The sequence below is a fragment of the Puma concolor genome, chromosome B2 (genome assembly GCF_028749965.1).
Source record: "Puma concolor isolate L17-30 chromosome B2, mPumCon1.1.hap2, whole genome shotgun sequence".
In the NCBI taxonomy this organism is placed as follows: Eukaryota; Metazoa; Chordata; class Mammalia; order Carnivora; family Felidae; genus Puma; species Puma concolor.
Window position 1 is genome coordinate 77,112,212 of NC_141671.1, and position 13,931 is coordinate 77,126,142.

General features: G+C 35.2%; 1 protein-coding gene across 4 annotated transcripts in view; it reads right to left on the reverse strand.

Annotated features, from left to right (window-relative positions):
- The window catches only part of CEP162 (centrosomal protein 162), a 120,037-nt gene that overhangs the window by 15,471 nt on the left and 90,635 nt on the right, over nt 1-13,931 (reverse strand). For all 4 annotated transcript variants that reach the window (XM_086707346.1, XM_086707347.1, XM_086707345.1 and 1 more), the window contains 2 exons: nt 12,030-12,128; nt 3,455-3,589 (listed from right to left, as the gene is read on the reverse strand). In XM_086707346.1, the coding sequence (XP_086563472.1) occupies nt 3,455-3,589; nt 12,030-12,128 (234 nt within the window). The remainder of the gene's footprint in view (nt 1-3,454; nt 3,590-12,029; nt 12,129-13,931) is intronic.

Below are 13,931 nucleotides of genomic sequence, written 5' to 3' on the forward strand. Positions count from 1 at the left end.
GAATCTTTAGGGTTTTCTATATACATTATCAATGTTATCTGTAAATAGTGACAGTTGTAATTCATCCTTTTCAATTTGCATGCTTTTTATTTCTTATCTGGTTGTTGTGGCTATGACTTCTGGTACTAGCTTGGAGTATAACAAAGAGTGGACATCCTTGTTCCTGATGTTAGTGAAAAAGCTAACTTTTCAGTTTTTCACTGTGGGGTATCATGTCAGCTGTGGGTTTGTCATATATGGCCTTTCTGAGGTTTCATCTATACTCAGCATATTGAGAATTTTTTATCATGAATGTATGCTGAACTTCGGCAAATGCTTTTTTGCATCTATTTAAATCATATGATTTTTAACTTTCATTTTGCTAATATGGTATGTCATGTTGATTTGAAGAACTCAAGCGTCCTTGTATCCTATAAATCCCACCATACTGTGGTGAATTATCCTTTTAATGTATTTTTGAATTTAGATTGCTAATACTTTGTTAAGGATTTTTTGCATCTATGTTCATCAGGGAATTTTCTTCTTTCTGTAATTTTCTTCTTTTTTTTGTAGTGTCTTTGTTGTTGGTAGGGTAATATTGGGCTTGTAGAATGAATTTGAAAACATTCCTTCCTCTTCATTTTTTTTTGGGGGGGCAGGGATAGTTTGAGAAGGATTGGTATTAATTCTTCTTTACAGGTGAATTCTTCCAAACATTTAAAGCCATCTGGTCCCAGACTTTTCTTTGTTGGGAATTTTTGGATTATCAATTCAATTTAATTTCATTTTTAGAGAGAACACAATTTGGGGAGAGAGAGAGACACAATCTTAAGCAGGCTCCATGCTCAGCAGGGAGCCCCCACATGGGGATTGCTCCCACGATCCTGGGATCATGACCTGAGCAGAAACCAAGAGTCAGACCTAAAACCAATTGAGCCATCCAGGTGTCCCACCAATTCAATTTTGTTACTAGTAATTAGTTTATTCAGATTTTCTATTTCTTCCTGATTCAGTCTTGGGAGATTTTATATTTATAAAAATCAATTTCTTCTAGGTTGTCCAATTTGTTGGCATATAACCTTTCATAGTAGTCTTTTACAATCCTTTGTATTTCTGTGGTGCTGATTTTAACTCTCCCTTTTTCATTTCTTTATTGTTATTTATTGAAGTCTTTTCATTTCCTTGAGGAGTCTGGCTAAAGGCTTATCAGTTTTATCTTTTAAAGAACCAGCTCTTAGTTCACTAATCTTCCTTATTTTTTTTTGTCTCTATTTCATTTACTTTTGTCATGAACTTTATTATTTCCTTCTTTCCTTCTACCTTTGAGCTTTGTTATTTTTAGTTCCTTTATGTGTAATGTTAGATTATTTGAGATTTTTCTTGTTTCTTGAGGTAGGCCTGTGTAGCTATTAAAAAAAAAAAAATTCCCTCATAGAACTGGTTTTGCTATGTCCAAAAGATTTTGGAATATTGTTTCCATTTTCATTTGTCTCAAGGTATTTTTAAATTTCTGCTATGATTTCTTTTTTTTTTTTTTTCAACTTTTTTATTTATTTTTGGGACAGAGAGAGACAGAGCATGAACGGGGGAGGGGCAGAGAGAGAGGGAGACACAGAATCGGTAACAGGCTCCAGGCTCCGAGCCATCAGCCCAGAGCCTGACGCGGGGCTCGAACTCATGGACCGCGAGATCGTGACCTGGTTGAAGTCGGACGCTTAACCGACTGCGCCACCCAGGCGCCCCTCTGCTATGATTTCTTTATTGACCTATTGGTTATTTAGTGGCATCTTGATTAGCCTCCATGTATTTGTGTTCTGTTTCTTTTATTTTTGTAATTGATTTGTAGTTTCATACCATTGTGGTTGGAGAAGATGCTTGCTTGATTTCAATCTTAATAGTCTAAAACTTATTCTTTGGTCTAATGTGATCTATCCTAAAGATCAGTCCATGCACACTTGAAAAGAATGTATATGCTGCTGCTATTCACAGCCCATTACATCCAATATCTGTTAAGTACGTCTGGTCTAACGTGTTATTCAAAGCTACTGTTTTGTTTTTTTTAATTGATTTTCTGTCCAGATGATCTATCCATTAATGTAAGTGGGGGTGTTAAGTCCCCTACTAATATGGTATTTCTATTTCCCCTTTTATGGATGTTAATATTTGATTTATACGTTTAGGTGCTGCTATGTTAGTTACATAAATATTTACAACTGTTATATCCTCTTGTTGGATTGATCCCTTAATCATTACATAATGTCCTTCTTTGTCTCACGACTGATATGTGTTGCTACCTTTTCAAAAAATTTCCATTTGCATGGAATATCTTTTTCTATCTCTACATTCAATCTATAATGTATCTTTAGGTCTGAAGTGAGGCAGCATTCTTGTAGGCAGCATTCAGAGGTTTTTTTTTTTTTTAATCCATTCAGTCACCTTATGTAAAAATGAGAAATGAATTACACTAATCTTTTTGTCCTCTATTTTACATTTTATAGTTCCTATAATGATGAAGACCTAAAACTTTGATATGATTAAATAGAGCTAGGGTTTCTCTGGAACTTAGGTCAACCATAAACCATTGCATATCTTTTTGGTTTTTTTTCAAAGAATATATATATTTATACTGTTTTAGACTGAATTTTTTCTGTGTCCCCCTACTCCCTTTTCATATGTTGAAGTCCTAACCCACAGTATGGCTATTTTTGGAGTAAGGAACTAATTAAGGTTAAATGAAATCATAAGGGTGGGGTCCTGTTCAGAGTAGATTAATGTCCTTATCAGAAAAGATACCAGATAGCTCTCTTTCTCTCTCTAGTCTCCTTCCCTCACCCCAAAGCACACACTGAGGAAAGGCCCTCTGCAAGCCAGGAAGAGCATATTCAACCAGAATGAATCAGCTGGAAATTTAATCTTAGACATCTGGCCTCCAGAACTGTGGAAAATTAGTTTTTTAAGTAACCCAGTTTATGGTATTTTGTTGTAACAGCTCAAGCCGACCAATAGACTCTTCAAGCAAAGGTAAATACTAGCAGAAAGGCTAATGCCTAAAAACATCATGCCCTTACTTCTGCCATTTTTAATTTCTATTTATCTGTCATTAAGTGTACTAATTGTGATATCACTAGTGCTAGACATATAATATTTTAAACAATTACATTTTAATATAGCTATTTCTTACAAACATTTCTTACAAACATGAAATGGCTGGAATATGGGATATGGCTTCCAAAGACCAATTCCCAGGGTAAAATGCCTAACATTTTAAGAACATGATACAAGTTGGCAAACCAATCTTCAGGTATTTGAAATTTAAAGTCTTATGTGCTCTTAAACACTGTATTTATTCTTAATAAGATCAATGTACAATGAAACACTTCAGAAAGTGCTGCTAGGGATGGCAAAACTATAGCAAACTGGAGGTACTTAAAAATGAAGAGCTATACAAATATGTAAATATGATTTACTACTTTACCTGTTGAAGTTCCTGCTCTCTTTGCTCATGTCTCATTTCCATCTGCTTAATTTTCTTTTCTAAGCCCATGAAATGTTTCATTTCTGGTGTATGGTTTTCTCTGGCTTCTCTTAATTCTTCTAGGAGTTTTGTAATCTAAAATTGAGGTATGAAGTAAATGAAAAACTGGTAACAAGAAAAATCATTTATTTTTACCAGGTAGTCTTAAGAATGTTCACCATATTTTCTTTGTATAAAATTTCTCTAGGGAAGAGGCTTCTTGCTAATAAGAAAGATATCTTGAGTTGTTAGGGAATGCAAGCTATTAATTATTCTATCTACAGGAAGAAAAGGCTCCTCTTAGCTCTGAAGTGACCTCACAATCCAGATGATTCCAGATGACTGGATCACTTCCTCCCATGTATGCCAGGCTGATTATAGCATTAAAAATGAAGGTGGGTACTGTCTGTGGTATATTCAGCTTTGCTACAAAGTATTTAACAAGGCTGATTACTTCTAGGATTAATCAAACATTTAAAGCACCCTACCCAGTATAGCTTCCAACACACACAGAGTTCAGTAAATATGAATCCTCCTTTTGTCAACTTTCTATAATTCTATTTGTAATCCTCTTCTGGCTCTTATCACTTTATAATAATTCATTCCACAAATACATTTATGTTTATAAAAGAGAGAATATACTGAACTCTTTCTGTTCTAGCTGTTGTCTTAGGTCTTGAGGATATAGAGATGACCTAGTCATGGAGGTTACAGTCTTGTGTGGTACCTCCTTTTTCATACCATGGTCTGCAGAGAAAATGGTGATATTTTCATGGTGCCAGTCAGTAAAATAGAGGGGATCTGAGATATCTTTACATTGGGCTTGGTGAAACAACTGCATTTTCTTTATACCATATATTCATAATTATTTCCTGTTAGTATCAAAAGGCAAAATAATTAACAAGTAAAAATGGCTAAAATTAACAAATTCAACCAAATTTTCCATGGAAACACCCAGTACCTAATAACACTACAAAAAAACCCAACCCCTCCCCAAACTGCCACTCTTTCTAGTTTCAAATGTGAAACTATAAGCCTACATAAGTCTAAATATTTATATGTGGGATATCCATGGGATATCATCAGTGACCACAGAAATTTGCAGACTTTAATTGGAATGATTTGCAGAAAGGTTAGGGAGAGAGACCCTAGAGAACATGCTGCAGTGATGAGTGCTAGGCATAAAATCTTCTATGTCAAAACAATGATTACTCAAAATTATAACACAAAACCAGTGATTGCTGAAGAAATTTGTAAGAGGCATTGTCATACACGTAATCATCAAATATCACTTCAGCTTCTGTAAACTTAATGACTGAAAAGTGACTTTGGGTTTATAATGAGACAACATTTCCAGTAATTGCTATCTTATGATCCATAGGGAATCCATTCCTGGTACACCAGCTGGGATGTTCTGCTCTAGTGAAAGCAGCAGTCAAGTGAATGAGAATTCTAATATAGTATGTTGTTATGGAGAGATGACCAAGTAGCAATGAGGTGATGAGTGGGGAATACCTAACTGGAAGCAGAGCTAGGTTGCAGGACTCTTAACCTGAGGCAGCTGTCTTTGAATAAAGTTTTAAAGGGTAAGTAGTAGAGTCATGACATTATCATGTGCGAGGTGCTATGCTAAGTACTTTACAGATATTGTCTCAGTTAATTTTATCAAGTTTTACATTTATTTTCTGATTCCCCAAATAAAATATAAGCTCTGTAAGACCAAAGATTTGTCTATCTTGTTCTCAGTATTCCTAGCACATAAAGCATGCCAGAGCACAGGTGTTTAATAATTATTCATGAATTAATGAATTCACCAATGATTAAACATTAGTCTATAAATTACATAAATTTAGAAATTTATATTTAGACAAAAAGTAGGAAAAATTTCCCTTCATCAGTACCTACTTAAAAGCATCTTTAAAAGTATAATTAAAGTGAATGTATGTATTTTAAAATCCTTGTATTTTAGTGAATTTACCCTATGGGAGTAACTGGATACATGAGATGAATGATCAAAAATTATTCCTGCTTCTTGAATACTATGGAAAAAAAAATTGGCAAATACCTGATGTCCAGAAATACAGCATTAGTAAAATATTAATTAAGAGCCCGGGACCTGGAGTAAGAGGGTCTTGGGTTCTGATGCTGATACTTTTTACACATTGCTTGGTAACCTGAAGCAAATTATTTTATTTTTCTTAGCATCAATATTCATCTATAAAATGGGAATAATAGTACCTACCCTTTTGGGTTATGGTGAAAACTACACAGAGCACTTACCACAGTGCTTAGTACATACTAAATAATAAATGATAACTATCATTATGATTTTGACTATTATAAAGTAATATAAAAAAAGTGTTAATAAAGGAAGAGTGACGTCATCAAGGTGGTGACATAGGTAGTTCCTGATGCTGTTTCCCCTCATAAGAACTAACAATTATTCATGGACTAGATAGATGCAACTGAGAGAATGATATAATATGAGGGTGAGGCTGAAGCATCCCCCTGCATCACAGAGACCAAGACAGACTACATCATAAGGGTAAGCAGAGTGGCTACATGCTGGCTGCACTGCCCCTCCCTCAGGCCCAGGCAGCACAATATGGAGAGGTCTCCCCGGGACTACCCTTTCTCCATGGGAAAAGACAGCCTGGGTTGGACATCCAACTCCCCCAGTGTTGTGGGTCACTTCTTGAGAGCCCCCGCATGTCTTTATCCCATGGGGACTAATCACTAGGAATCTGATTGTGATGGAGATGTGGGGAAGGGCTTGTAACAACTGGCAGCTAGATCTTGGCAGACTGAATTCATACTTGCAGTGCCCAAGTAGTAATCCCAACCAGCAGCTTTGCTCACCTATAGATCCAAGTCGGTGGTATAGTCTGACTGTGGAATTTGGTGGGGTGCAGGTCTGCCTGACTCAGGTCCTCAAACAGAAAGATTTGCCAGCCCTCAAGCTGGGACTGCATCCACTCAGGCAGGGAAGCTAAGCCACACTTTGGCACACTGCTGAGTGAAGATCACAGTGCTGCTTGACCAGAAAGCCTGAGTAGAACACCTGAAAAGCTGGGTAGCCCAGCAATACTAGAATAGAGTCCAGCAGTCAGAGTTGATAGTCTGCAAAGCCAATGGCCTATCTGGCCAGGGAACCTGGGACACTGGTTGGCTTGAGTCAAGACTACAGTCAAAAAGCTTTACTGGCATTAGAGCAGTTTCTTACATTGCTCCTGGGCCAGGAAACTCATTTGAAGCTTTGCCCATCGCTGAATACAGCTTTCTGGCTGCTCAACCAAAGAACCTAACCAGAGCATATGGGAAGCTGCAGAGCATCCCATGAGAGTCCTGCATACAGTGGCACCTGGGGAGAGCCACAGGCTATGCTTCCTGTCCATCAACAGAGCATGTGGCCCTGTCAGCCAGAGAATTCAGTACACAATCTTGCTTGATTTGTGTGCCCAGACAATGAACTACACAGGCACTGGGGCCTATCCTGTCACTCCACCAGGACAGAGAAGCTAATTCATAGCCCCATCTATTGCTGAGTATATATCCAGTTCCCAAGAGTCTAATAAAAACCTTACGAGAGAAGCTGGGCAACCATGAAGTCCTTCCTAAAGACTTATTAGGCAGGGAACCAAGCCAAAATTTCTATCCAACTATATTCAACTAGTGACACCTCCCCACTCTTGACCTCAGAGAGTGAGGTCTTGGGCAGTAGCTACCTGGGCAGTAGCCTTGGCCAAAAAACAAACCCTGACAGCAAGCCACCCCTGCCCAAGGACATCACCACCAGACACATCCAGAAACCCAAAGTGCACTGACTGTTGAACACTGTTTATGCCAAAGTGAATCTGTAAAGTCTGGAAGAGGAGACTACTTACTCAAATACAGACACCAACCAAAGGAACCAAGGATCTGAAAATCTGACACCACCAAAGAAAAGAAAGCTCCAATAAACTAACCCTAAAGAAATAGAGATCTGTGAACTCTATGATCAAAGAATTCAGAATAATCCTCCTTAAAAAGTTTACACAACTACAAGAACATACAGACAACTAAACAAAATTAGGAAAACCATGCATGAACAAAACAAGAAGTTCAACAAAGAAATAAAAACCATGAAAAAAATACCCCAAAACAGAAATACCAGAGCTGAAGAATACAATGACTGTATAGAAGAATTCAATAGGGACTTGACCATACAGAAGAAAGCCAGTGATCTAAAAGACAAGTCATTTAAAATTATACAGTCAAAAGAGCAAAAAGAATGAAAAAGCCTATGAGACGTATGGGACACAATCAAAACAAGTAGTATCTGCATTATGGTAATTCCACAACAAGAGAAAGAGAAAAGGACAGAGTATATTTAAAGCAACAATGGCTAAAACTGACTTTTTTGAACAAATAAAAGCTGAGCGAGTTCTTCACCACTAGACCTGCCTTACAAAAAGTGCTAACAGGAGCTCTTTAAGTATAAATAAAAGAAAATTAACATTGTAAAAACATAAGAAGTTAGTGTAAAACTCACTGGTAATGGTAAATATATAATCAAAGTTAGATTGTATAACATGATAACAGTGGTGTGTAATCCACATACAACTGTAGTTTAAAAATTAAAAGACAAAAGGGATAAAAATAACCATAACTATAATAATCTGCTATAAATTACAGGATATAAAATACAGGTAAACTGTAACATAAATAACCTAAAATGTGAGGGAAAGGAGAAAAGTGTAAAGTTTAGGAATTTTATTGAAGTTATCAATTTAAAATAAGGTATTATAATTTGAAGATATTTTATATAAGCCTCATGGTAACCATTAGGGAAAAACCTATAGTATTTACACAAAATAAGAGAAGTTAAAGCATACTGATACCAAAAGACATCAAAACACAAAAAAGATACCAGGATATGAAACAATGAAAAATGGACCTACAAAACAGCCAGAAAATAATCAACAAAATGGTGATAAGTCATTACCTATCAATAACTGCTTTAAATGTAAATGGATTAAATTATCCAATCAACAGAATGGTTGAATGGATGAGTAAGATCTAATGATATATTACCTGAAAGAGACTCACCTTAGTCTTAAAGGCACACATAGACTGACAGTAAAAAGAGACAAAAAAAGGTCATTACATAATGATGAAGAGGTCAATATCAATCCAAGAAGATGACATAGTAATTGCGTTTGCACTCAACTTCAGAGAGCCAAGTAACAGAGCCAGAAGAAGAAATAAACAGCAATACAATAACAGTTGGGGACTTCATACCCAACTCTCAACAACACATTAATCATCCAGGCAGTGAATAATAGCAAATTTGAACACTATAGACCAAATGGATATAATAGACACATACACAACACTGAATCTGGCAACAGCAGAATAAACATTCTTCTCAAGTGCACATGGAATATTTTCAAGGATAGACTGTATGATAGGCCACAAAATAAAACTTACACATGCAAGAAGACTGAAATCATACCAACTATATTCTCTGACCACAATGGTGTGAAAATCGGCAGTGATAAGGAAAACTGGAAAACTCATGAATACATGGAAATTAAACATGATTCTCCTTAACAACCAAATGGGTCAAAGAAGAAATTAAAGGGGAAATAATGTGTCTTGAGACAAGCAAAAATGGAAACACACAAGAAACCAAAATTAATGGGATGTAGCAAAAGCAACTCAAAGATGGAAATTCACAGCAATTCACACATTAAAAATCAAGAAGGCCTCAAATAAACAATTTAAGTTTACACTTAAGGAACCAGAAAAAGAATGACAAGCTGAGCCCACAGGTAGAAGAGAGAAGGATCAGAGCAAAAATGAACAAAACCAAGAACAGGAAAATAATAGAAAAGATGAACAAAACTAAGAATTCGTTCTTTGAAAGGACAGACATTGACATTGACATTTGTCCATTGACAAATCTTTGGCTAGATTAACCAAGGAAAAATGAGGACTCAAATCAATGAAATTATATATGATAAAGGAGACATTACAACAGATACCATGGAAATACAAAAGATCACAAAAGGCTACTATGAACTATATGCCAACAAACTGCACAACCTAGAAGAAATGGAAAAATTCTTAGACACATACAACATAACAAGACTGAATCAGGAAAAAAAAAAAACCCAAATCCGAACAGTCAATTACTACTAAGGGGACTGAATCCATAATAAAAAATCTCCCAAAAAAGAACAGTCCAGGACCAGATGGCTTCATAAGTGAATTTTACCAAACATTTAAAGAATTAATGCTAATCCTCTTCAAACTTTTCCAAAACACAGAAGAGAGGGAACACTTCCAAATTCATTTTACAAACCAGCCAAAAACACTGTCAGACAACTACAGACCACTATTTCTGATGAACATAAATGAAAAACTTCTAAATACAATACTAGCAATTTGAATTCAACAGTGAATTAAAAATATTCACCATGATCAAGTGAAATTTATCTCTGGGATGCAAGATGGTTCAACATACAAAAATCAAGGTAATACATTACAAGGTAATAATAGAATGAAGAAACAAATAATATTACCATCTCAATAGATGCAGAAAAAAAATTTGATAAAATTTAACATCTGTTCATGATAAAAGCTATTAAATTAGGTATAGAAGGAATGTACCTCAATACAATAATACACTATATGATAAATCCACAGCTAATATCATATTCAATGGCTAAAGCTTGAAAGCTTTTTTCTAAGTTCACAAACAATACAAGGGTGCTCACTCTCACTACTCCGATTCATTATAGTACAAAAGGCCCTAGCCAGAGCAATCAGGCAAGAAAAATAAAGGGCATCAGGATAGGAAAGAATTAAAATAGTCTCTATTTGCAGGTGACATGATTTTATATATAGAAAATTCTAAAGACTCCACCAAAAAACTGTTAGATCTAATCAGTGAATTCAGTAAAGTTGCATGATACAAAATTAACAAAGATCAGTACTGTTTCTGTACATCAATAATGAACTACCTAAAAAAGAAAATGCTACCATTCAAAAAGTATCAAAAAACAGGATAATACTTAAAAGTGAATTTAAACAAGAAGGTGAAAGATTTCTACACTTAAATCTACAAGACATTGATAATGGAAGTAGATACAAATAAATGGAAAGGTAGATAGAGTAGAGGTAGAAAGGCAGAGATGCATTACAAACAAGCAGTAACCAAATAAAACAGAATTTGCTAGTGTTAAAAGATGTATATTGTAGTTTCTCTGTGGTCAAAAAGAGACAGGGGTTTACCCTCCTTTCTTAAACAACCAGAACAACCGAGGACATATGAAACTGTTTTCAAACATCAACTTAACAGCACTGCACGATGGTGATTCATGAGAGAAGGGAAACACAATAGATGAACTCAATGACTGCCTACTTTGCTGCCCAGAGGGTTTCGAAGCCAGTGGAAATGGCAGCCTGAACAATCTGGGAGCTAGTGTAGGGGTGGGAAAATGAGCTGTTCCCATCAGCCTAAGAGAAAATCCCTTTGAGGACCCTCAGGAGGTTATCAGTAGTGGGAATAAATAAGCCCTGTTAACATAACTATTATAGATATACTGCTTATTGAAAGGCAGATTGTCATTTCATTCAAAAGATGGAGTGTTTTAGTTTTCTAGTAAATAGGCTTGAAAATCATGTATTGCAGCTTTTTTATTTCCAAACTATTTTAGCTATTCTTAAACTAAGAACACACTGTAACTTAACTAAAAGTGACCTTAATCTTTATCTTGCAAACATTAGAACATACTTCCTTTTATTGCTTTTCCCCAAAATTTTACCTTAGGTCTGTGAAGTTCTGTTAACTTATTGCTTATACAACAAAGTTTATGTACATCTTAAACACTGAAAAGAATGCACATGTTGAACCACAGCCTTTCAATTACTGAAACACGATTTTTTAAATTGACAGTTATGTAACTGTGGAGTATTTTTATATTAATCTTTTCATAATGCAATTATGTTTTTCCTGTATGGTTTAATAAATTCTTGAATAATAAAATGTGGTGGATACACTTCAAAGAATGGAATGCACAGTTGTCTGGTGTTGTACACTTTCTAGAATCAATGCGATCTTAGAGTAATAAAAACGGTGAGTTTCCAGAAAGATCTATCTCCTATAATGTTACTGGGGATCCAGCATCACTGTAATGACTACTTTAGTTATTTCTTAACAGTATCAAATACTTAATACAAAAATGACCTTAACCATCCAATTTTTCCTCCTAAAACAATCAAAAGAACCAAATGCCCTTTTCCCTATTTCCCCACTGCCCAGAAAAATCTCAAAATCAAATACAAATATATAAGAAACTTATTTACCCCTTGAAGAGTTTCATCTGGGCAAAGCAGACTTACCATAAACAAGTTATTATTTTTTTGATGTGATACTTTCAGGTTATTTCCATTTATACATTTAAGTTAACAAAAATTAATACAAAAATAAGAATATGATTGAAATGGCTAAGAAACAGGTTTTTAGTACAATATTTTTGTTACTTCTTACCTCTTTCTGTAAGATTTCTTCTCGAACTTGAGAAACTACCAGAGACTCCTGTTTACCCTGCAGTTCGTTAACTTGATTTTGGAAATGTTTTAGAAGTACCTATGAAATTATGTTAGAAGTACTGAGTTAATAGAAGTCTTCTCAAACATTATTTGAAAAATATCAGAAAGCCAACTAATGACGTGTTTTTGTAGCAAAAAAAAATCCTAATATTTTTAAATTACCAAATTCTAACAAAAATAAAATGTCACAGGAATCAAGTTCATTGAATAAATTAAGCTGATTGAATACAGTCATTATTTTCTTTCAATATTTAATGGAAAGTATCACATGTATGACAAATAATGGCTGTGTAACTACGTGGCTTCTTTATCTCTAATACTTTTCTTCTGAAGGCCTGAAAAATACCTTTTAAAATAAACCTCTGTAAAGTCTAAGCATTTTGAAGATAGCCAATACTGTCTTTATTACTTTGTGATTAAGTAGAATAATAGCACAAGCCTATTAATAAGCATGAAATAAATGTCATGCTTATATTTTTTTGGCAACCTGAAATAGATACTTTCATCAAGGATCTTAAAACTTAGGAAAATATGCATCTATTACCTCTAATACTTTTACTGTTTTTACCATCAGACTATGCTGACTTCCATTTAACTTATAATTTACAATATTATGTTTAGAACTCTGGGAAAGTAACACTTAGGGCAGGCACTATGGCATAATGACACTACTTTTCCCACCTCTCCCAACTACATAATATATAATAACTTGATATAATGTTTATACTGCCCACTGACACCCTACTCCTATGGGGAAAAAAACCAGAGAAGTTATCTGCAACTGCTGTACAAAGATTGGGTGGCTCAGTCGGTTAAGTGTCCGACTTGGGCTCAGGTCATGATGTCGCTGTTCATGGGTTCTGGGCTGACAGCTCAGAGCCTGGAGCCTGCTTCGGATTCTGTGTCTCTCCCTCTTTCTGCCCCTCCCCCACTCATGCTCGCGCGCGCGCTCTCTCAAAAATAAATGTTAAAAAAAAAATAAAAAGCACTTTCTCATTGAAATATTAAAATAGTCAAAGTTCTTTGTTTGAATTTAAATTACAGACCTCATTTCACACTAAAATACCCCAAATGCTTCAACATGCATCTTCTTACAAGGACATCTCACAAAACCACAACAGCATTTTCTTTAATGTTTATTTATTTTGAAAGAGAAAGTGTGTGTGTGTGTGTGTGTGTGTGTGTGTGTGTGTGTGTGTGTGTGTGCGCACGCACATCCATGAGTAGGAGAGGCAGAGAGAAAGGGAGAGAATGAATCCCACACTCAGTGCAGAACTATAATTTGGGGCTCGACCCCATGAGATCATGACCTGAGCCCAAATCAAGAGTTGGATGCTTAACTGGCTAAGCCACCCAACAACATTTTTATGCCTAAAAAATTTACAATAATCTCATAATATCTAATACCCAGTCCATACTTAAACTTCTTAGTTGAGCAATTTGTTTTTAATCAAGATACTATTAAATGATTATTAAAGGGAGAAATAATGGTAAGATAATTGTTTCTTGAAGTCTTTCTCCCTCAGCTTGTTTTTAAAAATTAAAACCTAGAGAAAAGAACACAGTGGACCTATATTCTTTAATTTGATTTACCAACTGCTAACATTTTTGCCATATTTGCCTTATTTTTCTTTCTTTTCCTGGGATACACCATTTGAAAGTAAGTTGCAGATACAAATTCTATTTTAATGCTGTTTTTTTCAACTTGCTACCATCACAGTAGATAATCATAGATATTCCTTGAAGATATACACACTAACCAAAAAGGAAGATACACTTTTTTAAAGAAATGTGGATAAGCTTTCAGCATATTCTGTCATAATTCTAAGAAGACTGTTTC